This window comes from Ranitomeya variabilis, chromosome 5, assembly GCF_051348905.1.
Source record: "Ranitomeya variabilis isolate aRanVar5 chromosome 5, aRanVar5.hap1, whole genome shotgun sequence".
NCBI classification, from domain to species: domain Eukaryota; kingdom Metazoa; phylum Chordata; class Amphibia; order Anura; family Dendrobatidae; genus Ranitomeya; species Ranitomeya variabilis.
Window position 1 is genome coordinate 675,737,354 of NC_135236.1, and position 24,229 is coordinate 675,761,582.

Sequence of the window (24,229 nt, forward strand, 5' to 3'; positions counted from 1 at the left end):
TTCATTACTTTATTCAAACTCCTTTAAAGACATTCCCTTTTACATGGGCACCCAGGGCCACGGACCGGGTCGCCCCCGCCGTGACACATCCCTTTAAGTACCGGACCCGGTACCGAGTACCCCACGGTCCTGGCAGGTGTTCCACATGGAAAGAGGAACAGAATCAACTAAAAAAAAAAAAAAGATCAGAAAGAACTGAGAAAGGAAGTGAAAAATCTAAAAGCAAAGATGGCAGATCTGGAAGATCGAAACAGAAGAAATAACAAAGTTGAGAGGTATTCCTGGAGCATCACACAATCCCAAGCTCCATCCAGGATTCAAGAAAAATAACGATTCCAGACATTCAACACATTGATGGGAAAGTAGATTAGTAAGAGCGTAAATCGGTGAATTCTATCTCACCTGTACCTGCAGAAGACACTGCACCTAGTGGCAGGAATGTGGAATGCAAAGAATGTTTTTATATGTACCTTGTTCTGTTCAGTCGCCAATGATATTTCTGTAATTCATGATTTCGATTGTGCCGGTGTAAGTTTGACTGTCTGGTGTCTCTCTGGTTCCCCTTCAGAAGATTTCAATAATTCAGGGTTATTTTTTCTTACCTGAAATTGTTATAGCTCCAATGTCTGCAGTCCACTTCTATGGGAGCAGTGGTGTAATACCATAAATAGGTAGAATAGATAAACAACCAGTAGACAAAATTGCACAAGCCCCTTACACATAATAAACTTGCACCCTTTACTGCCTTTCATGTGGCATTAAAGGGTGTTGAACCAAACAACATGGGGTCCCCCCTATTATAGGTAACCAGCCAAGGTAAAGCAGACAGCTGTGTGCTGATATTATCAGGCCGGGAACATCCCTGGTTGGACCCTTTCCAGTCTAAAAATACCAGCCCTTCCCAGAAGTGTCGTATCACATTAGATGTGAACATTCCGGCACTTCGCCTTTGCTCTTCCTGATTGCCCCGGTGTGGTGACAATCGGGGTAATGGCAGTTGGGGATGAGGACAGTTGTGATTTGTCAAAAATCACATCTGGCATCAAGCCCTGTGGTTAGTAGTGGAGAAAGGGCTATCAGACATCCCCAATACTAACCCAGTAATGAAAGAAAAAAAAAAAAAAACAGTCACAGAAATACATTATATTTGGAAAAAAAAAAACACTTTCCCTGGTTCACCAATTTATTTTCAGAAAAAAAAAAAAAACATGCAGGTCAGCCGTAATCCAAAAATGGAATCCAGGAAAAAAAAATAAAACAACAAAAATAAAGATAAAGCACTGTCTGTTGGTCTCCCACTTATTAGAAAACAAAAAGCTCCCACACAGGTCCAACATAGTCCATGGCGTTCTCAGAATGATGTCCGAATCCGATGTCCAAAGGCTCTATAGGCTGTAGCAGCAGCCACTAAGGGTCCTGCTGCGCTCCGCGAGACCTGTTGGCTCTGAATAGCGGTGATGTCAGTAAATACACCTCATCATACTGCTCATCAGAGTCGCCGATCTCTCTGTATAATGGCCCCTTATAGAGCCCCACAGTATAATGGCCCCATATAGCGCTCCATGCTATACTGACCCCATATAGTGCACCATACAGTATAATTGCCCCATATAGCGCTCCATACATTATAATGGCCCCTTATAGCGCCCCACAGTATAATGGCCCCATTTAGTGCACCATACAATGGCCCCATATAATGCGCCATACAGTATAATGGCTCCATATAGTGCTTCACACGGTATAATGACCCCATATATTGCTCCATACAGTATAATGGCACCTCATTGTGCTCCATACAGTATAATGGCCCCATATATTGCTTCATACAGTATAATGGCCCCATATAGTGCTCCATACAGTATAATGGCCCCATATATTGTCCCAGAGTATAATGGCCTCATGTAGAACTCCACAGTATAATAGCTCCATATAGCGTTCCACAGTATATTGGCGCCATACAGAGCTCCACAATATAATGGCCCCATATAATTTCCCACAGTATAATAGCCCCATATAGAGCTCCATACAATATAATGGCCCCATATACTGTTCTATACTGTATAATGGCCCCATATAGTGCTCCATACAGTATAATGATCCCATATATTGCTCCATATGGTATAATGGCCACATATAGTGCTCTATTCTGTATATTGGCCTATCATAGTGCTCTATACTGTATAGTGGCCCCTTATAGTGCTGCACACAGTATAATGGCCTATCACAGTGCTCCACACAGTATAATGGCCCCATATAGTGTGCTATATTGTATAATGGCCCATATAGTGCTCCATATAGTATAATGGCCCCATATAGTGCTCCATACAGTATAGTGGCCCCATATAGTGCTCCATATGGTATAATGGCCCCATATAGTGCTTCATACAGTATAGTGGCCCCATATAGTGCTGCACCCAGTATAATGGCCTATCACAGTGCTCCATATAGTATAATGGCCCCATATAGTGCTCCATACAGTATAGTTGCCCCATATAGTGCTCCATACAGTATAATTGCCCCATATAGTGCACCATACAGTATAATGGCCCCATATAGTGCTTCATACAGTATAATGGCCCAATATAGTGCTGGGGTATATGATCCCTCCATCCAGGGGTATATGGCCCCTCCATCTATGCAATGCATAGAAGAAAAAAAACACTTGTACTTACCTTATCTGCGCTCCCACGCAGCACTGTGTCCGGTTCAGTGTGATGATCTGCCTGCTGGGCCCTGAACAGGTCGGCGGTGAGCGCAGCCTGTACTGTAATACTAATTACAGGCTGCGATCGCCGTTTCCTGCTGCCGCCACAGACACTCACCTGGACCTCCGCTCCCCGGCATCTTCTTCCCCAGGCAGCTCCTATCATCGTACTACTGCGTGTGATGATAGGGGAGAAATAACAGCCCACAGCACATGCTGCGAGCTACAACAAAATGTCCGCGACCTCCGTCCACAGCTCTGACCTGGACAGTCCAGGGAGCGTGCCGAGGTCACAGCTAAGAAGCAGCCTCAATGCAAGAGAAGCGGGCACCGTCCGACTGCAAGCTCTTATGCCCTGGGGCTGCCGTAAGTGAGGTGTGTAATGATACGTGCCCACGATCAGCAGTGTTTTGAATGCAGCGTATTTTCGCTGTGTCCAAAACGCTGCAGTCAATCACATAGTTAAATCCGCATGTGTGCATTGAACAATGCAGATTTACCGCATCCAATACATTCTATTGTCGAAATTTCTATTGTAGACACCGCTGCTATAACGCAGTATTTGTAAGCCAAAACCAGGAATGTATGAAAAATACAAAAGTGGTGACGTGTTTCTATTATACTTTTCCTCTAAGGCTAGGGTCACATTGCGTTATGTGACCGCGTTTAACGGACTACGTTACACCGCGGCATTAACGTAGTCCGTTAACGCCATTGCCTGTAATGGCGAACGCGTCGCTAGCGCCCGCCCACATTGGGCGTGCGCTAGCAACGTGCCGTCATTTGAGTGACGGCCCGCGAACGCTGCTTGCAGCGTTCGCGGTCCGTTCCTCGCCAGCGCAGATCGGGGATCTGTGCTAGCGGGATCGGCTAACGCGATCCCTTTTGGGACATTGCGTTAGCGCGGTCCATAGCGCTATGCGCTAAACGGACTGCCCTAACGCAATGTGACCCTAGCCTTAGGCTGCAGTCACACTATCAGTATTTGGTCAGTATTTCACATCAGTATTTGTAAGCCAAAACCAGGAGTGGGTGATAAATACAGACTTGGTGACGTGTTTCTATTATAGCTTTCCCCTGTTTGTTCCACTCCTGGTTTTGGTTTACAAATACTGATGTAAAATACTGACCAAATACTGCTAGTGTGTCGGCAGCCTTATACCTGTCTAGTATGCAGTGGTTCAGGATATTTTTTATTGGGGAGAGGGGAAAAGCTGAGCACTCAGCAGTCCGTTAGAAAATGAATGGAGAGGCTGTGCGCACTGCTGTTCCATTCTAACTGGGAATAATGTCCCCCCCTTGGGCATAAAAGTTCCCTTTTCTGTCAGTCAGTACGGGTCCCATCAGTCGGAGCCTAATCTTTAAGTAAAAGGAAGAGTATGGCCCTAATTCATGAAATATTTTACACAGGAATTCTGATATAAAAAGCTTTGAAAAATCAATTTGCGGCTTTTAGCATTTTCACCTAGCTACAACAAAGTGAGTGGAACCGTAATGGGGTATGACGACTCCCCACTCGACAAACTCATAACTAGCAGTGATGTTCATTATGTCACAGATCTTACTCCAGCCCCATATGAGGCTATGCACCTCATAATGAATCAGATACTTCATGCTCCACCCTGACCCCTCATCAAGACTGGTGTGAAAAATTACAATCTTGGTGAATCGGGGCCTACATGCTTAAAGTCTATATAAACAGATTAAAATAACTGTTCCCCCAATAAAAAAAAAAAGAAGTTGTACACTAACTGGATTTTTCAAAAATTTTATTATTTTCTTATGTCAGTAAGATACAGTATGTCATAAAACTCTGACCACTACAAACCATCTGTGGAGACGACCACCAATATGCATAATAAGCGGAGATCGCTCACTACAAAAATGGATGAAAGTTTTAGAAATAGCCTAAAATCTAAACAAAACATATTTACACAGTTACCCTATTAATTTTGCCCTATGCCTGCAGAGATGATCCCACAGTCCGAGGTCCTTACTGTTTACATATTGTATCTTACATGACTGCGATGACCATTAGCCTTAGTTTGTAAAAAAGTTTAGGGGATTGGGGATGATGGGCCTTGCGGGAATAGCACAGAATAATTTTCTTCTTGACATGTGCGAAGGACTGGATTAGGAAATCATCCACTTCAATGATGGGTAGTTGCAATTACGGAAACAACCCACAGGCAGGTGAGGTGCTAGTTCTGTAAAAAAGCAGCTATGAATTTTATCCTCCCCATGTGAGCATACCTTAAAACATTATAAGCCTTAATTACCCAGAATCTGTACTGATCCCAATGATAAGGGCTTCATGGTCGATTTCTCGAGCTGGGGCTCGTGACTTTTAGTCAGGTGACAAATCGCAGTAAAATGATCTCGGTATTTCCGTTATTTTGCAAAACATTTGAGTGATTACTACAAGAATTTCTACATGGTCAGAAGTATAAACGCTTCAATAATCAATTATATATTCTGCTCGCGGAGAGGTCACCAGTCGCAGGTTAGATTTCTTCTATGGCGACGGCTCCTCATTTCTGCTCCCCAATATCTTTATATAACCATAACACACCCATAACACGGCATGAAGGGGCTCGGAGAAGGCGGCAGTGAAGGTGTGTAAGTGTCTGATGGGGTCACACAGCTCATAAAAGGACAACTGCCCGGCCTCATAATCCAGACATATCCTGAACCTATCACTGGAGATCTGGTGAGGTAATGGGGTCACTTTACAGTCATGTATCACTGAATAATTATAATCATGCAACTGCCGCCGTCCATATAAACCCCAGGACTTGTTATTATATCCAATGTGTGACTGACATTCCCTCCTGCCTATACTGGGGTAACACATCCCCACCATCCACAACTCTGACTGTTTGATCTCCACATCCCAGTAATGTCCTCCTGAGGTAAATCCCCTCTTGCTCATCACCTGAGGACAATCCTGGAATCTCTCTGCTGTTTTTGGACGATTCTGTGTTTTCCATGTCCAGGTTGCAATTCTCCGCTCATCTGATATCAGAATATTATTAGAAGCCGTGCTTACATCCAGTAATATGTCTGCAGGATCCTTCACAGAGAAGGTCACATTTACATATCTAATTATATCAGATAATGTGTGTGATATAAACTCTGCACTCCAATCACCTCCATCATGTCCCCATGTGGCCTCATCATCACCTCCATCATGTCCCCCTGTGTCCTCATCACCTTCCTCCTCAGGATCACACAAGTCTGGTTCCTGTAAGACAGTCAGTGGATCCGTCATGTTACACAGCTCCTCAATGTACCTCATCTTCCTGGACAGCTCATCCTTCTTTATTTCCAGCTTCTGGATGAAATTAGACAGTGCCCAGGACACCTGCTTTTCCTTCCTGGAGATCTCACTTAAGGCCTTCTCCTCAAGGTTGTCCAGCCATCTCCTGATGTCTAGAAACAGGGCAGTGACCCTCTCAGCTTCTCCATCTGCTTTTTCATGAGCTTTGTTCCTGCGTTCCACCAGACTTTTGACTCTTTCCTTGGTCTTTTTTCTGTTTGTGGTCATTTTCTGCAGAATATTTCTTAGTTTCTTTTTCTTCTTCTCAGAGGCCTCATCCAACATCTCCACCTCATGACCCCGATGTTTTCCAGCCAAACTGCAGGACACACAGATACAAACATCCTCCTTAGTACAATAGTACCTCAAAAGTTCTTTATGGACAGAACATTTCCTGGTCTCCAGGGAAGTTGTGGGATCAGTGAGGACATGTTCTGGTCCTTTGTTGTGAATTCTCAGGTGATTATCACACAGAGAAGCCTCGCAGTGTAGACAGGATCTAACAGCTGGTACCGGAGAGTGAATGCAGTAAGTGCAGCAGATCCCGATGATCTCCTCCTGCTGTGGATGAGTAGACCGGAAACGTTCTGCTACATTACGTAAAGTTATGTTCCTCTTCACTGTTGGCCGCTTCTGAAACTCTTCTCTACATTCAGGACAGGAATAAACGCCAGACTTGTCCTGTGTATCCAGCACACGATCAGTACAGACCCAGCAGAAGTTGTGTCCACATCTCAGCATTACAGGATCTGTATAAATGTTCAAGCAGATGGAGCAGAGCAGCTCTTCTCTTAGATCAGCAGAAGCCATGATTTCAGTAAGCACAAGAAACTGAAACTATAGGGGTGTGTTATAAAGGGCGGTCCATCACATGTCAGACTGCACAGCCTACAGCTATTAACCCTCTAATCTGCAAGATGTGAACAGAAAAATAGACAATAGAGAGAGAAGTTTATTTTTTCATTTTGAATAGCTTTCCATTTATTAGACTGTAAGCTCCTGTAATCAGATCATCAGTTGCTCATCCTCCTGTTTTTAACCTTTAGGGCTCCTTCTCACTTGCGAGCAACTCGGATGAGTCTCGCATGTTTAAAACCCGGCTCTGCACCCAGCACTCAGATCAGAGCGTGCGGCCGCATAGCAATACATGCAGCCGCACACTGCGCTCCTCTGTGCCAGGTGCAGTGCCGGGGTATTGCAGTGCAAGACTCTTCCAAGTCTGGCGCAAGTGAGAAGGAGCCCTTAGGGTATGTGTCCACGTTCAGGATTGCATCAGGATTTGGTCAGGATTTTCCATCAGTATTTGTAAGCTAAAACCAGGAGTGGGTGATAAATACAGAAGTGGAGCATATGTTTCTATTATACTTTTCCTCTAATTGTTCCACTCCTGGTTTTGGCTTACAAATACTGATGGAAAATCCTGACCAAATACTGATGCAATCCTGAACGTGGACACATACCCTTAGGGCTTGTTTCCACATGCGAGAATCACGTCCGTGTCTCGCATGTGGGAACCAAGTTCTGGCGTCGGCACTCCAGAGCGGAGCGTGCGGCCGCATAGGAACACATGGAGCCGCACAGCTCCGCTCCTGAGTGCCGGCACCAGGGCTTGGTTTCCACATGCGAGATACGGACGTGTGACTCGCATGTGGAAATGAGCCCTAAGGGTATGTGTCTACGTTCAGGCTTGCTTCAGGCTTTGGTCAGGATTTTATGCAGGTAAAATCCTGACCAAAAATGCACCTGAGGTCACTGGCAGGTCACCTGCGGTGTTCCTGCGTGTTTTGCTCATTAACATGCTGCGTTCTGAAAAAAAGCAACGCATGTGCGTTTTTGCGGGAAAAACGCATTCGTTTTTTACTGTACAGTGGAGACGGGATTTCATGAAATCCCCTCCACTATGCTGTAACATCTGGACGCTGCGTTTTTGATGCTACGGCTCAGCGCTGCGTCAAAAACGCAGCGTTTCCTGAACGTGGACACATACCCTTATTGTAGTAATTGTGTGTACCCCGCTCTACTTATTGTACAATACTGAAATACATTAATGTGTTAAATATAATTATTTTGCATATATATTTTTTGGGGAAAAAAAATGTAAAGAAAAAATGTTATTAAAAATAGAATTATTAATAGTTAATTTTTAGAAGTTAAAGAGAACCTGTCACCTTGAAATTGCAGTCCAATTTGCAGGCTCCATGTAAGGCCCCCATCCCATCTCTGTTAGGCCGGAGACACACTGCTGCGAGATACGGCCGAGTCTCGCTGGTTAAAAGCAAGCTGTGGCACCTGAAGTCCAGAGCGGAGCGTGCAGCTGCATAGCAATACATGGAGCTGCACGCTCCGCTCCTTCAGTGTTCTTTTGTCCATGGTGAGCCCCTAATTCCCACAATCAGTGGTGCCCTCCGCTTCCTCTTATATACACATGTCCCCACAAGGCACATCACAGGGCCCTATGGGAGAGAGCGATCATCCCGGATGTGAAGAGTTAACACATCCAGCATGATCGCGTCCCATTAAGGGGGCGGGGCTTAGCGCCTAGCGGCTTCGCCGCTGCGGCGATACCGCCGGCCATCCTGACAGTGGTAACATACCCTTAGGCCCAGCCATATAGTATCCGTGGTCAGGACCTCATCAGAAGGAGCAACAGCAACAGTGCTAGTGGTGCAGTATTAGTGGGACTGCAGTTGCTAGAGAAGACTAAGCAGTATGGGCAGGTTGCTCATTATTTAATTAATCAGATATGTAAACCATTTATATATAAAATAATGCGTCATGCACTAAAATTAACATAAATCATCCAAGAAAAGAAACAGTGCAAAAAAAGACTTTGTATAAAAATATTATTTTATTAGAATTATTACATATAAAAAAAAACTAAATGTGATCAAATATAGCTGATATACAAAAACACAATGTAATGGTAAAATTAGACGCCAACCAATCAACATAAAATGCATTAATAACCCTCCACAATGGTATGAAATAAACCAGCACTAGTTTCCACTATAAAAAATAGTGCAAAAAAATGATGACAAAAAAATGACAAAAATATATATATATATTATTAAAACGAAAAAACGTGTAAAAAAAATATGTAATCCAAGTGCAATGTGCTAAATAAAGTGCCAAAGTAATCACACCTGGGCCTATATTGCACAAGCCCATAAAATTAAATGCACTACAAAAAAGGAATAAGTGCAATGTGCCAAATAAAGTGCCCAAAAATATTGCTTAAGAAATATATATATATTACAACTGGGCCTATATTGCACAAGCCCATACAAAATAACTAATATAGAAAGTGCAAATGTGCTAGATAAGGTGTCTAAACGGACTCTATACCAAGTCTATATTGCACTAAATAATCACATAAGCACAAAAGATACCACTATAATGGTCATAAAGGTGCTTAGTTCAAGTACTAAAGTGCAAACAGTGCTGGACAAGTAAAATCAATTAGCATACAAACATACCAGGGAGGATAAATAGATTAAATAAATAAAGTGGCTCAATATACCTACATGTGCAGGATACCCTACGCGCGTTTTGGCGCCTGCCTTCTTCCGGGGGGTGTATACAATAGGCACAAAACAAAGAGCTTTTATAGGGTGCTAATTAGTGAGTCACTCAGTGCTGGCCGATTCAAACGGCGCATGCGCGGCCGCCCAGCCAATGGCCGCATCCATCCAGCGTCACCCCGGCAACGCCAGACACCAACAACGCCGCCCACGTAAATCACGTGGACGGAGAGGCGGAGGCAGCGTCACCAGGGAGAAAGACGCCGGAATGAATGAAACCAGAGACCTGGGAAAGCCGCGCATGCGCACAACCGCCAGAACGGAACTCAAAAACAATGAATAAGATAAAAATAGGTAACAGAGTTGTACAATATAAATAAAATGAACTAACAACTATATTTCATAATAATAATTAATCATAGGTGAATACCAATATAAGCACTATGCTTTTTAGACACTTTGCATGAAATAATACAACAATTTTATATATACTAGATAATAAGACAATATATATAGTAAATAATGTTTTTCTTTTATCAAATATAATTATACATACTTATAATAATGAAAATATAATAATTAATTAAATAAATAAGCAAAAAGCCTATATATAGATATAAATTACAGACAATAAATAAAAATAAAAATATATAAATGAAAAATAAATAAATAAATATCACACAAAGTGACAACAACCAAATCCTATTTTAATTGATATTCATAGTCCATAGAGGGATACTCCATCCAAAAGTATTTATTCTCTTCAGTACAAGGTCCCAAGATACATGTAATTGATCCCATTATTCAATATAATATAGAATGGACCACAAACTAAAAATAAATGAATAATATAGAATAGTTAGTATGTACATAATATAAATATGTTAAACATTGGAAACATGTTAAAATATTAATTTATTATATATAAAAAAGACACCTAAAAAATAAAACCTAAAAATTGATCAGAGATAGGATGAATAACTCAAAGCCTCATTGAGACCCAGAGGTTGGAGTGTACGGAGAGTCCATATCCATCTACTCTCTTTCTGGGCCAGTCTACGACTCACATTACCACCACGTAAATCACTAATTATCCTATCTATACCGATCACACGAAGACCGGTTGGATCACAATTATGGTGGATCCTGAAATGTCGTGGTAACGTTTTCAAATGTTCCACAGATGTTTCCTTTGCTGCTGCTATAATGTCCCTTACGTGTTCCCGCACACGCGTTTTCAAACATCTGGTTGTCAACCCGATGTAGATTTTAGAGCAGGGACATGTCGCATGATATATTACAGCTTTTGTACTACATGTAATTTTCTGCGTAATTTTGTATGTTTTATTATCCGATCCAAAAAAATTAGTAGCACAATCAATATTGGGACACGCAATACAATTCCCACATTGGGCATATATATAAAATTGTTGTATTATTTCATGCAAAGTGTCTAAAAAGCATAGTGCTTATATTGGTATTCACCTATGATTAATTATTATTATGAAATATAGTTGTTAGTTCATTTTATTTATATTGTACAACTCTGTTACCTATTTTTATCTTATTCATTGTTTTTGAGTTCCGTTCTGGCGGTTGTGCGCATGCGCGGCTTTCCCAGGTCTCTGGTTTCATTCATTCCGGCGTCTTTCTCCCTGGTGACGCTGCCTCCGCCTCTCCGTCCACGTGATTTACGTGGGCGGCGTTGTTGGTGTCTGGCGTTGCCGGGGTGACGCTGGATGGATGCGGCCATTGGCTGGGCGGCCGCGCATGCGCCGTTTGAACTGGCCAGCACTGAGTGACTCACTAATTAGCACCCTATAAAAGCTCTTTGTTTTGTGCCTATTGTATACACCCCCCGGAAGAAGGCAGGCGCCAAAACGCGCGTAGGGTATCCTGCACATGTAGGTATATTGAGCCACTTTATTTATTTAATCTATTTATCCTCCCTGGTATGTTTGTATGCTAATTGATTTTACTTGTCCAGCACTGTTTGCACTTTAGTACTTGAACTAAGCACCTTTATGACCATTATAGTGGTATCCTTTGTGCTTATGTGATTATTTAGTGCAATATAGACTTGGTATAGAGTCCGTTTAGACACCTTATCTATGCACTTTCTATATTAGTTATTTTGTATGGGCTTGTGCAATATAAGCCCAGTTGTAATATATATATATTTCTTAAGCAATATTTTTGGGCACTTTATTTGGCACATTGCACTTATTCCTTTTTTGTAGTGCATTTAATTTTATGGGCTTGTGCAATATAGGCCCAGGTGTGATTACTTTGGCACTTTATTAGCACATTGCACTTGGATTACATATATTTTTTTACACGTTTTTTCGTTTTAATAATATATATATATTTTTTTGTCATTTTTTGTCATCATTTTTTTGCACTATTTTTTATAGTGGAAACTAGTGCTGGTTTATTTCATACCATTGTGGAGGGTTATTAATGAACTTTATGTTGATTGGTTGGCGTCTAATTTTACCATTACATTGTGTTTTTGTATATCAGCTATATTTGATCAAATTTAGTTTTTTTTACATATGTAATAATTCTAATAAAATAATATTTTTATACAAAGTCTTTTTTTGCACTGTTTCTTTTCTTGGATGATTTAGGTTGCTCATTATGTGGTAGCTTATTGCATGGGCTGATGTCCTCAGAACCAGGGCGAAACGGCTGAGGTAGTCCCCAAATGGAGTAAGGCTGAACAGTGAGGATGCTGAGCGAACGAGCTTAGTGACAGAAATAAGAACAGGGACAGAGGAGGAGCAGCACATTGTGAGACCTGATGTTGATGCTGGAAAGAATACGAATATGCTGTGTATCAGAATCAGTAAAGTTACCTGTTTGAAAGTTGAATTGGACTGTGGATCATTTTGCACTAAACCGGACCTAGGAAACCAATAGAAACGTACAGAGGACTGTTATAGACCTGGTGGTTAGGAGCACCCGGAATGACCTGATGGTTAAAACGGAAAACCTGAGACAAGCTCTGAGGAGGTGGTAACTCTACTGTCCGCAATCCCTAATCCTATCACACACACTAGAAATAGCTGTGGAGCGTGCCTAACTCTCCCTAGACGCCTCTTCACAGCCTAAGAGCTAACTACCCCTAAAGATAGAAATAGAAGCCTACCTTGCCTCAGAGAAATTCCCCAAAGGAAAGGTAGCCCCCCACAAATATTGACTGTGAGTTAAGAGGGAAGTGACAAACACAGGAATGAAACAGATTTTAGCAAAGGAGGCCGAATCTTCTCTAGATAGACAGAGGATAGGAAAGGGAACTGTGCGGTCAGTATTAAAAACTACAAAAACCACGCAGAGTGTGCAAAAAGACCTCCACACCGACTCACGGTATGGAGGTGCAACTCTGCACCCCCAGAGCTTCCAGCTAGCAAGGAAATATCATAATAGCAAGCTGGACTAGAAACATAGCATGTACTGAGAAATATTCTCAAAAATCAAATGAACAACAAAATAACTAGCAGGGACTTAGCTTCTGCTGGAGTAGACAGGTCATCTGAGAAATCCAAGAGAGATCTGAACCAGTACTGAGACATTGACAGCTGGCATGAACTAAGGATCTGAGCAGAGTTAAATTGAGAAGCCAGCAGAAGCAATAAGCGAGGGCAGCTGAGAAAGTAAACCTCAAAGATCAGCAGTTCCACTCAAAGCCACCAGAGGGTGTCCAATGACCGAACTCACCAAAGTACCAATCACGACCACAGGAGGGAGCTCGAGAACGGAATTCACAACAGTACCCCCCCTTGAGGAGGGGTCACCGAACCCTCACCAGAGCCCCCAGGCCGATCAGGACGAGCCAAATGAAAGGCACGAACCAAATCGGCAGCATGGACATCGGAGGCAACAACCCAGGAATTATCCTCCTGACCATAACCCTTCCATTTAACCAGGTACTGAAGCTTCCGTCTCGAAATACGAGAATCCAAAATCTTCTCCACCACATACTCCCCCTCAACCAACACCGGAGCAGGAGGATCAACGGAAGGAACCATAGGCGCCACATATCTCCGCAACCACGACCTATGGAACACATTATGGATGGCAAAAGAAGCTGGAAGGGCCAAACGAAACGACACAGGATTGATAATTTCAGAAATCTTATAAGGACCAATGAAACAAGGCTTGAACTTAGGAGAAGAAACCTTCATAGGAACATAACGAGAAGATAACCAAACCAAATCCCCAACACGAAGTCGGGGACCAACACAGCGACGGCGGTTCGCAAAACGTTGCACCTTCTCCTGAGACAACGTCAAATTGTCCACCACGTGAGTCCAAATTTGCTGCAACCTGTCCACCACAGAATCCACACCAGGACAGTCAGAAGGCTCAACCTGCCCTGAAGAAAAACGAGGATGAAAACCAGAATTACAAAAAAAAAGGCGAAACCAAAGTGGCCGAACTAGCCCGATTATTAAGGGCGAACTCGGCCAATGGCAAGAAGGTCACCCAATCATCCTGATCAGCAGAAACAAAGCATCTCAGATAGGTTTCCAAGGTCTGATTGGTTTGTTCGGTTTGGCCATTTGTCTGAGGATGGAACGCTGAAGAAAAAGACAAATCAATGCCCATCTTAGCACAAAAGGACCGCCAAAACCTAGAAACAAACTGGGAACCTCTGTCAGACACAATGTTCTCCGGAATTCCATGCAAACGAACCACATGCTGAAAAAATAATGGAACCAAATCAGAGGAGGAAGGCAATTAAGGCAAGGGTACCAAATGGACCATCTTAGAAAACCGATCACAAACCACCCAGATGACGGACATCCTTTGAGAGACAGGAAGATCAGTAATAAAATCCATGGAAATATGCGTCCAGGGCCTCTTCGGGACAGGCAAAGGCAAAAGCAACCCACTGGCACGAGAACAGCAAGGCTTGGCCCGAGCACAAGTCCCACAGGACTGCACAAAAGAACGCACATCCCGTGACAAGGAAGGCCACCAAAAGGACCTAGCAACCAAATCTCTGGTACCAAAAATCCCAGGATGACCAGCCAATACTGAACAATGAACCTCAGAAATAACTTTACTAGTCCATCTATCAGGGACAAACAGTTTCTCCACTGGACAGTGGTCAGGTCTATCAGCCTGAAACTCCTGCAGCACCCGCTGCAAATCAGGGGAGATGGCAGACAGAATCACCCCCTCTTTGAGAATACCAGCCGGCTCAGGGACTCCCGGAGAATCAGGCAAAAAACTCCTAGAAAGGGCATCAGCCTTCACATTCTTAGATCCCGGAAGGTATGAGACCACAAAATCGAAACGGGAGAAAAACAGCGACCATCGAGCCTGTCTAGGATTCAACCGCTTGGCAGACTCGAGGTAAGTCAGATTCTTGTGATCAGTCAAGACCACCACGTGATGTTTGGCTCCCTCAAGCCAATGTCGCCACTCCTCGAATGCCCACTTCATAGCCAACAACTCCCGATTGCCAACATCATAATTACGCTCAGCAGGCGAAAACTTTCTAGAAAAGAAAGCACATGGCTTCATCAAAGAGCCATCAGAACTTCTCTGAGACAAAACAGCCCCTGCCCCAATCTCAGAAGCATCAACCTCGACCTGAAAAGGGAGCGAAACATCTGGCTGACGCAACACAGGGGCCGAAGTAAAACGACGTTTAAGCTCCTGAAAAGCCTCAATGGCCTCAGGGGACCAATTCACCACATCAGCGCCTTTCTTCGTCAAATCAGTCAAATGCTTAACCACACTAGAAAAATTAGCGATGAAGCGACGGTAAAAATTAGCAAAGCCCAGAAACTTCTGAAGACTCTTCACAGATGTAGGTTGAGTCCAATCATAAATGGCCTGAACTTTAACAGGGTCCATCTCGATAGTAGAAGGTGAAAAAATGAAGCCCAAAAAGGAAACCTTCTGAACCCCAAAGAGGCATTTAGACCCCTTCACAAACAACGCATTAGCACGAAGGACCTGGAATACCATCCTGACCTGCCTCACATGAGACTCCCAATCATCCGAAAAGACCAAAATATCATCCAAATATACAATCATGAACCTATCCAGATACTTCCGGAAGATGTCGTGCATAAAGGACTGAAACACAGATGGAGCATTAGAAAGCCCGAATGGCATCACCAGGTACTCAAAATGGCCCTCGGGCGTATTGAATGCTGTTTTCCATTCATCGCCCTGTTTAATACGCACAAGATTATACGCCCCTCGAAGGTCAATCTTGGTAAACCAACTAGCCTCCTTAATCCGAGCAAACAAATCAGACAGAAGAGGCAAAGGGTACTGAAATTTGACCGTGATTTTATTGAGAAGGTGGTAATCTATACAGGGTCTCAGAGAGCCATCCTTCTTGGCCACAAAAAAGAACCCTGCTCCCAACGGTGACAAAGACGGGCGAATATGCCCTTTCTCCAAGGACTCCTTTACATAACTCCGCATAGCGGCATGTTCTGGCACAGATAAATTGAAAAGTCGACCTTTAGGGAACTTACTACCAGGAATCAAATTAATAGCGCAATCGCAGTCCCTATGAGGAGGTAGGGCACTGGACTTGGGCTCATCAAATACATCCTGGTAATCCGACAAAAATTCAGGGACTTCAGAAGGAGTGGAAGAAGAAATTGACATCAAAGGAACATCACTATGTATCCCTTGACAACCCCAACTAGACACAGACATTGATTTCCAATCCAGTACTGGATTATGAACCTGTAACCATGGCAAACCCAACACGACAACATCATGCAAATTATGCAACACCAAAAAGCGAATATCTTCCTGATGTGCGGGAGCCATGCACATGGTCAGCTGAGTCCAGTACTGAGGTTTATTCTTAGCCAATGGCGTAGTATCAATCCCCCTTAAGGGAATAGGACTCTGCAAAGGCTCCAAGGAAAAACCACAGCGCCTGGCAATCTCCAAATCCATCAAGTTCAGGGCAGCGCCCAAATCCACAAATGCCATAACAGAGTAGGACAACAATGAGCAAATCAGAGTAACAGACAAGAGAAATTTAGGCTGTACAATACCAATGGTGACAGACCTAGCGAACCTCTTAGTGCACTTAGGACAATCAGAAATAGCATGAGTGGAGTCACCACAGTAAAAACACAGCCCATTCTGACGTCTGTGTTCTTGCCGTTCAGCTCTGGTCAAAGTCCTATCACATTGCATAGGCTCAGGCCTCCGCTCAGAGGACTGTTGTGAATTTGGATTCTGGGCTCCCCCGGTGGCTACTGGTGGAATTGAACTTGTGACATCATCTTCCCTGTTCACCTGTTCTGATTAGATCTGGGTGTCGCTATATAACCTGGCTTCTCTGTTAGATGCTTGCCGGTCAACAATGTTATCAGAAGCCTCTCTGTGCTTGTTCCTGCTCCCAGACATCTACTAGATAAGTTGGACATTCGTCCATGTTTTGTTTTTGTATTTTGGTTCCAGTTCACAGCTGCAGTTTCGTTACTGTGTCTGGAAAGCTCTTGTTGATCAGGAATTGCCACTCTGGTATTATGAGTTAATGCCAGAGTCCTAAAGTAATTTCTGGATGTGTTTTGTTAGGGTTTTCTACTGACCATGAAAGTATGCTTTCTGTCTTCTGCTATCTAGAAAGCGGACCTCAAATTTGCTAAAACTATTTTCCTGCTGCGTTTGTTGTTTCATCTCATATCACCGCCAATATATGTGGGGGGCTTCTGTCTCCTTTTTGGGCATTTCTCTAGAGGTGAGTCAGGTCTTATATTTCCCTCTGCTAGCATTATTTAGTTCTCCGGCCGGCGCTGGGCATATAGGGATAAAAGTAGGACATGCTACCTGGCTACTTCTAGATGATGCGGTAGGTTTAGTTCATGGTCAGTACAGTTACATCTTCCAAGAGCTTGTTCCTATTGAGGCTTATGCTAGTTCTCTGGCCATGGAGATCATGACAGTTTGACCGGCCCACTAAAGGGTTAAAATCCTTGGCTGAGAAAGGAGAGAAATAAGAAGTCTGCTGAAAATTTTTTTTTTTTTTTTTTTCTCTAGTAGTTAGTGTGCTCTTAATTGGATCACTTGCCAGTCTGTCTATGCTGCAGTCTTTCTTTTTTTTCTCTCTCCTTCTAATCTTTGAATGGCTCTATGTTCACCTGTCTATAATGGATCTACAGAGTGTAACTGCAGGTTTGAATAATCTCGCCACGAAAGTACAAAGTTTGCAAGATTTTGTTGTTCATGCTCCGGTATCAGAGCCGAAAATTCCTTTGCCGGAATTCTTCTCAGGGAATAGATCTAGCTTTCAGAATTTTAGAAATAATTGTAAGTTATTTTTGTCCCTGAAATCTCGTTCTGCTGGAGACCCTGCACAGCAGGTTGGGATTGTGATTTCCTTGCTCCGCGGCGACCCTCAAGATTGGGCTTTTGCATTGGCACCAGGGGATCCTGCGTTGCGCAATGTGGATGCGTTTTTTCTGGCCTTGGGCTTGCTTTATGAGGAACCTCATTTGGAACTTCAGGCAGAAAAAACTTTGATGTCCCTATCGCAGGGGCAAGATGAAGCTGAAATTTACTGCCAAAGATTCCGTAAATGGTCTGTGCTTACTCAGTGGAATGAGTGTGCCTTGGCGGCTACTTTCAGAGAGGGTCTTTCTGATGCCATTAAGGATGTTATGGTGGGGTTCCCTGTGCCTGCAAGTCTGAATGAGTCCATGACAATGGCCATTCAGATCGATAGGCGTCTGCGGGAGCGCAAACCAGTGCACCATCTGGCGGTGTCCACTGAGAAGACGCCAGAAAACATGCAGTGTGATAGAATTCTGTCCAGAAGCGAGCGGCAGAATTTTAGACGGAAAAATGGGTTGTGTTTCTATTGTGGGGATTCTACTCATGTTATATCAGCATGCTCTAAGCGTACTAAAAAGCTTGATAAATCCGTTCCCATTGGCACTTTACAGTCTAAATTTATTTTGTCTGTGACCCTGATTTGCTCTTTGTCATCTATTACTACGGACGCCTATATCGACTCTGGCGCCGCTTTGAGTCTTATGGATTGGTCCTTTGCCAATCGTTGTGGGTATGATTTAGAGCCTTTGGAGACTCTTATTCCTCTGAAGGGGATTGACTCCACCCCATTGGCTAATAATAAACCACAATACTGGACACAAGTGACTATGTGTATTAATCCGGATCACCAGGAGACTATTCGTTTTCTGGTGCTGTATAATCTACATGATGATTTGGTGCTAGGATTGCCATGGCTGCAGTCTCACAACCCAGTCCTTGACTGGAGAGCTATGTCTGTGTTGAGGTGGGGATGTAAGGGGACTCATGGGGACGTACCTTTGGTGTCCATTTCATCATCTATTCCCTCTGAAATCCCTGAGTTCCTGTCTGATTATCGTGACGTCTTTGAAGAACCCAAGCTGGGTTCGCTACCTCCGCACCGTGAGTGCGATTGTGCTATAGATTTAATTCCGGGTAGTAAATACCCAAAGGGTCGTTTATTTAATCTGTCTGTGCCTGAACATACTGCTATGCGAGAATATATAAAGGAGTCCTTGGAAAAGGGACATATTCGTCCATCGTCATCTCCCTTAGGAGCCGGTTTTTTCTTTGTGTCAAAAAAAGACGGCTCTTTGAGACCATGTATTGATTATCGGCTTTTGAATAAAATCACGGTTAAATATCAATACCCATTGCCGTTGCTGACTGATTTGTTTGCTCGCATAAAGGGGGCCAAGTGGTTCTCTAAGATTGATCTCCGTGGGGCGTATAATTTGGTGCGGATCAGGCAGGGGGATGAGTGGAAAACCGCATTTAATACGCCCGAGGGCCACTTTGAGTATTTGGTGATGCCTTTTGGTCTTTCTAATGCCCCTTCAGTCTTCCAGTCCTTTATGCATGATATTTTCCGCGATTTTTTGGATAAATTTATGATAGTGTATCTGGATGATATTCTGATTTTTTCGGATGATTGGGACTCTCATGTCCGGCAAGTTAAGAGGGTTTTTCAGGTTTTGCGGTCTAATTCTCTGTGTGTCAAGGGTTCTAAGTGCGTTTTTGGGGTTCAGAGAATTTCCTTTTTGGGATATATTTTTTCTCCCTCTTCCATTGAGATGGATCCTGTCAAGGTTCAAGCTATTTGTGATTGGACGCAGCCCTCTTCTCTTAAAAGTCTTCAGAAATTTTTGGGCTTTGCCAACTTTTATCGTCGATTTATTTCTGGTTTTTCGGATGTCGTTAAGCCATTGACCGATTTGACTAGACAGGGTGCTGATGTTGCTAATTGGTCCCCTGATGCTGTGGAGGCCTTTCAGGAGCTTAAGTGCCGTTTTTCTTCTGCCCCTGTGTTGCGTCAGCCTGATGTGACTCTTCCTTTTCAGGTTGAGGTCGACGCTTCTGAGATCGGGGCTGGGGCAGTGTTGTCGCAGAAAAGTTCTGACTGCGCCGTGATGAGGCCTTGTGCCTTCTTTTCCCGTAAATTTTCGCCCGCTGAGCGGAATTATGATGTTGGGAATCGGGAGCTTTTGGCCATGAAGTGGGCGTTTGAGGAGTGGCGCCATTGGCTCGAGGGGGCCAGACATCAGGTGGTGGTATTGACTGACCACAAAAATTTGATCTATCTTGAGACCGCCAGGCGCCTGAATCCTAGACAGGCGCGCTGGTCATTATTTTTCTCTCGGTTTAATTTTGTGGTATCGTACCTACCGGGTTCTAAGAATGTTAAGGCGGATGCCCTTTCTAGGAGTTTTGAGCCTGATTCACCCGGCAACTCTGACCCCACAGGTATTCTTAAGGAGGGAGTTATCTTGTCAGCCGTTTCTCCAGACCTGCGGCGGGCCTTGCAGGAGTTTCAGGCGGATAGACCGGATCGTTGTCCGCCTGATAGGTTGTTTGTTCCTGATGATTGGACCAGTAGAGTCATCTCTGAGGTACATTCTTCTGCATTGGCAGGTCATCCTGGAATTTTTGGTACCAGGGATTTGGTGGCAAGATCCTTCTGGTGGCCTTCCCTGTCACGAGATGTGCGAGGCTTTGTGCAGTCTTGTGACGTTTGTGCTCGGGCCAAGCCTTGTTGTTCTCGGGCTAGTGGATTATTGTTGCCCTTGCCTATTCCTAAGAGGCCTTGGACACACATCTCGATGGATTTTATTTCAGATCTGCCTGTTTCTCAGAAGATGTCTGTCATCTGGGTGGTGTGTGACCGTTTTTCTAAGATGGTCCATTTGGTTCCCCTGCCCAAATTGCCTTCTTCTTCCGAGTTGGTGCCCCTGTTTTTTCAAAATGTTGTTCGTTTGCATGGTATTCCTGAGAATATCGTTTCTGACAGAGGAACCCAATTTGTGTCTAGATTTTGGCGGGCATTCTGTGCTAGGATGGGCATAGATTTGTCTTTTTCATCTGCTTTTCACCCTCAGACTAATGGCCAGACCGAGCGGACTAATCAGACCCTGGAGACATATCTGAGGTGTTTTGTGTCTGCTGACCAGGATGATTGGGTTGCTTTTTTGCCATTGGCGGAGTTCGCCCTCAATAATCGGGCCAGCTCTGCCACTTTGGTGTCCCCGTTTTTCTGTAATTCGGGGTTCCACCCTCGATTTTCCTCCGGTCAGATGGAATCCTCGGATTGTCCTGGAGTGGATGCGGTGGTGGAGAGATTGCATCATATCTGGGGGCAGGTGATGGACAATTTAAAGTTGTCCCAGGAGAAGACTCAGCTTTTTGCCAACCGTCACCGTCGTGTTGGTCCTCGGCTTTGTGTTGGAGATTTGGTGTGGTTGTCTTCTCGTTTTGTCCCTATGAGGGTCTCATCTCCTAAGTTTAAGCCTCGGTTCATCGGTCCGTATAAAATATTGGAGATTCTTAACCCTGTTTCCTTCCGTTTGGACCTCCCTGCATCCTTTTCTATTCATAACGTTTTTCATCGGTCGTTATTGCGCAGGTATGAGGCACCGGTTGTGCCTTCCGTTGAGCCTCCTGCTCCGGTGTTGGTTGAGGGTGAGTTGGAGTACGTTGTGGAAAAAATCCTAGACTCCCGTGTTTCCAGACGGAGACTCCAGTATCTGGTCAAGTGGAAGGGATACGGCCAGGAGGATAATTCTTGGGTCACTGCATCTGATGTTCATGCCTCTGATCTGGTTCGTGCCTTTCATAGGGCCCATCCTGATCGCCCTGGTGGTTCTGGTGAGGGTTCGGTGCCCCCTCCTTGAGGGGGGGGTACTGTTGTGAATTTGGATTCTGGGCTCCCCCGGTGGCTACTGGTGGAATTGAACTTGTGACATCATCTTCCCTGTTCACCTGTTCTGATTAGATCTGGGTGTCGCTATATAACCTGGCTTCTCTGTTAGATGCTTGCCGGTCAACAATGTTATCAGAAGCCTCTCTGTGCTTGTTCCTGCTCCCAGACATCTACTAGATAAGTTGGACATTCGTCCATGTTTTGTTTTTGTATTTTGGTTCCAGTTCACAGCTGCAGTTTCGTTACTGTGTCTGGAAAGCTCTTGTTGATCAGGAATTGCCACTCTGGTATTATGAGTTAATGCCAGAGTCCTAAAGTAATTTCTGGATGTGTTTTGTTAGGGTTTTCTACTGACCATGAAAGTATGCTTTCTGTCTTCTGCTATCTAGAAAGCGGACCTCAAATTTGCTAAAACTATTTTCCTGCTGCGTTTGTTGTTTCATCTCATATCACCGCCAATATATGTGGGGGGCTTCTGTCTCCTTTTTGGGCATTTCTCTAGAGGTGAGTCAGGTCTTATATTTCCCTCTGCTAGCATTATTTAGTTCTCCGGCCGGCGCTGGGCATATAGGGATAAAAGTAGGACATGCTACCTGGCTACTTCTAGATGATGCGGTAGGTTTAGTTCATGGTCAGTACAGTTACATCTTCCAAGAGCTTGTTCCTATTGAGGCTTATGCTAGTTCTCTGGCCATGGAGATCATGACAGAGGACACCGCCAAATGGTGCACAACTTTGCGCTCGCGCAAACGCCGATCAATCTGAATGGCCAAAGACATTGATTCATTCAGACCAGTAGGCGTGGGGAACCCCACCATAACATCTTTAAGGGCTTCAGAAAGACCCTTTCTGAAAATTGCTGCCAGGGCACACTCATTCCATTGTGTAAGCACAGACCACTTTCTAAACTTCTGGCAATATACTTCTGCTTCTTCCTGACCCTGACATAGAGCCAGCAAGATCTTTTCTGCCTGATCTACAGAATTTGGTTCGTCATAAAGCAATCCAAGCGCCAGAAAAAATGCATCTACATTAAGCAATGCAGGATTTCCTGGCTCAAGGGAGAATGCCCAGTCTTGCGGGTCGCCACGCAACAAAGAAATAATAATCTTTACTTGCTGAATGGGGTCACCAGAGAAGCAGGGTTTCAGAGCAAGAAACAGTCTGCAATTATTTTTGAAATTCAAAAATTTACATCTATCCCCAGAAAACAAATCAGGAATTGGAATTCTAGGTAGGCTCTAACATCGGATTCTGAACTACATAATCTTGAATACTTTGTACCCGTGCAGTGAGTTGATCCACACAAGAGGACAAACCTTGAATATCCATATCTACACCTGAGTCCTGAACCACCCAGAGGTTAAGGGGAAAAGAAAGACAAAACAAGCTGCAAAGAAAAAAAAATTGACTCAGAACTTCTCTTATCCTTCTTTTGAGATGCATTAACACTTTGCTGGCCAGCTGTACTGTTATGGACCTGGTGGTTAGGAGCACCCGGAATGACCTGATGGTTAAAACGGAAAACCTGAGACAAGCTCTGAGGAGGTGGTAACTCTACTGACCGCAATCCCTAATCCTATCACACACACTAGAAATAGCCATGGAGCGTGCCTAACTCTCCCTAGACGCCTCTTCACAGCCTAAGAGCTAACTACCCCTAAAGATAGAAATAGAAGCCTACCTTGCCTCAGAGAAATTCCCCAAAGGAAAGGTAGCCCCCCACAAATATTGACTGTGAGTTAAGAGGGAAGTGACAAACACAGGAATGAAACAGATTTTAGCAAAGGAGGCCGAATCTTCTCTAGATAGACAGAGGATAGGAAAGGGAACTGTGCGGTCAGTATTAAAAACTACAAAAACCACGCAGAGTGTGCAAAAAGACCTCCACACCGACTCACGGTGTGGAGGTGCAACTCTGCACCCCCAGAGCTTCCAGCTAGCAAGGAAATATCATAATAGCAAGCTGGACTAGAAACAGAGTCATCTGAGAAATCCAAGAGAGATCTGAACCAGTACTGAGACATTGACAGCTGGCATGAACTAACGATCTGAGCAGAGTTAAATAGAGAAGCCAGCAGAAGCAATAAGCGAGGGCAGCTGAGAATGCAAACCTCAAAGATCAGCAGTTCCACTCAAAGCCACCAGAGGGTGTCCAATGACCGAACTCACCAAAGTACCATTCACGACCACAGGAGGGAGCCCGAGAACGGAATTCACAACAGAGGACCCTGACGGTTCCGGTGAAGAAGCCACAGGTATGCAGAGCTATGGACAGTATGTGTTGGGAGGGCAGAGCTCGCTAACGCAAATGCTTTCAGCCACGACTACCACCCTCTACCTCCCTCACATACACAAAACCTTCAAATGGGCCCAAAAGTTGACAAAACACATCAAATTAGGGGCAGACACCAGGAAAGTGACCTCAATTGACCCACAAGGCAAATTTTAGAATGGCACGG

General features: G+C 44.1%; 1 protein-coding gene across 2 annotated transcripts in view; it reads right to left on the reverse strand.

Annotated features, from left to right (window-relative positions):
• The window catches only part of LOC143777006 (E3 ubiquitin/ISG15 ligase TRIM25-like), a 334,722-nt gene that overhangs the window by 256,900 nt on the left and 53,593 nt on the right, over positions 1-24,229 (reverse strand). The window contains exon 2 of one of the 2 annotated variants that reach the window (XM_077266892.1): positions 4,464-5,917. The exons of the other annotated variant lie outside the window; for it this stretch is intronic. Within the exon in view, the coding sequence (XP_077123007.1) occupies positions 5,220-5,917 (698 nt within the window). The 3' untranslated portion in view covers positions 4,464-5,219. Of the gene's footprint in view, positions 1-4,463; positions 5,918-24,229 lie in introns of those variants that run through there. 2 annotated transcript variants of the gene reach the window in all.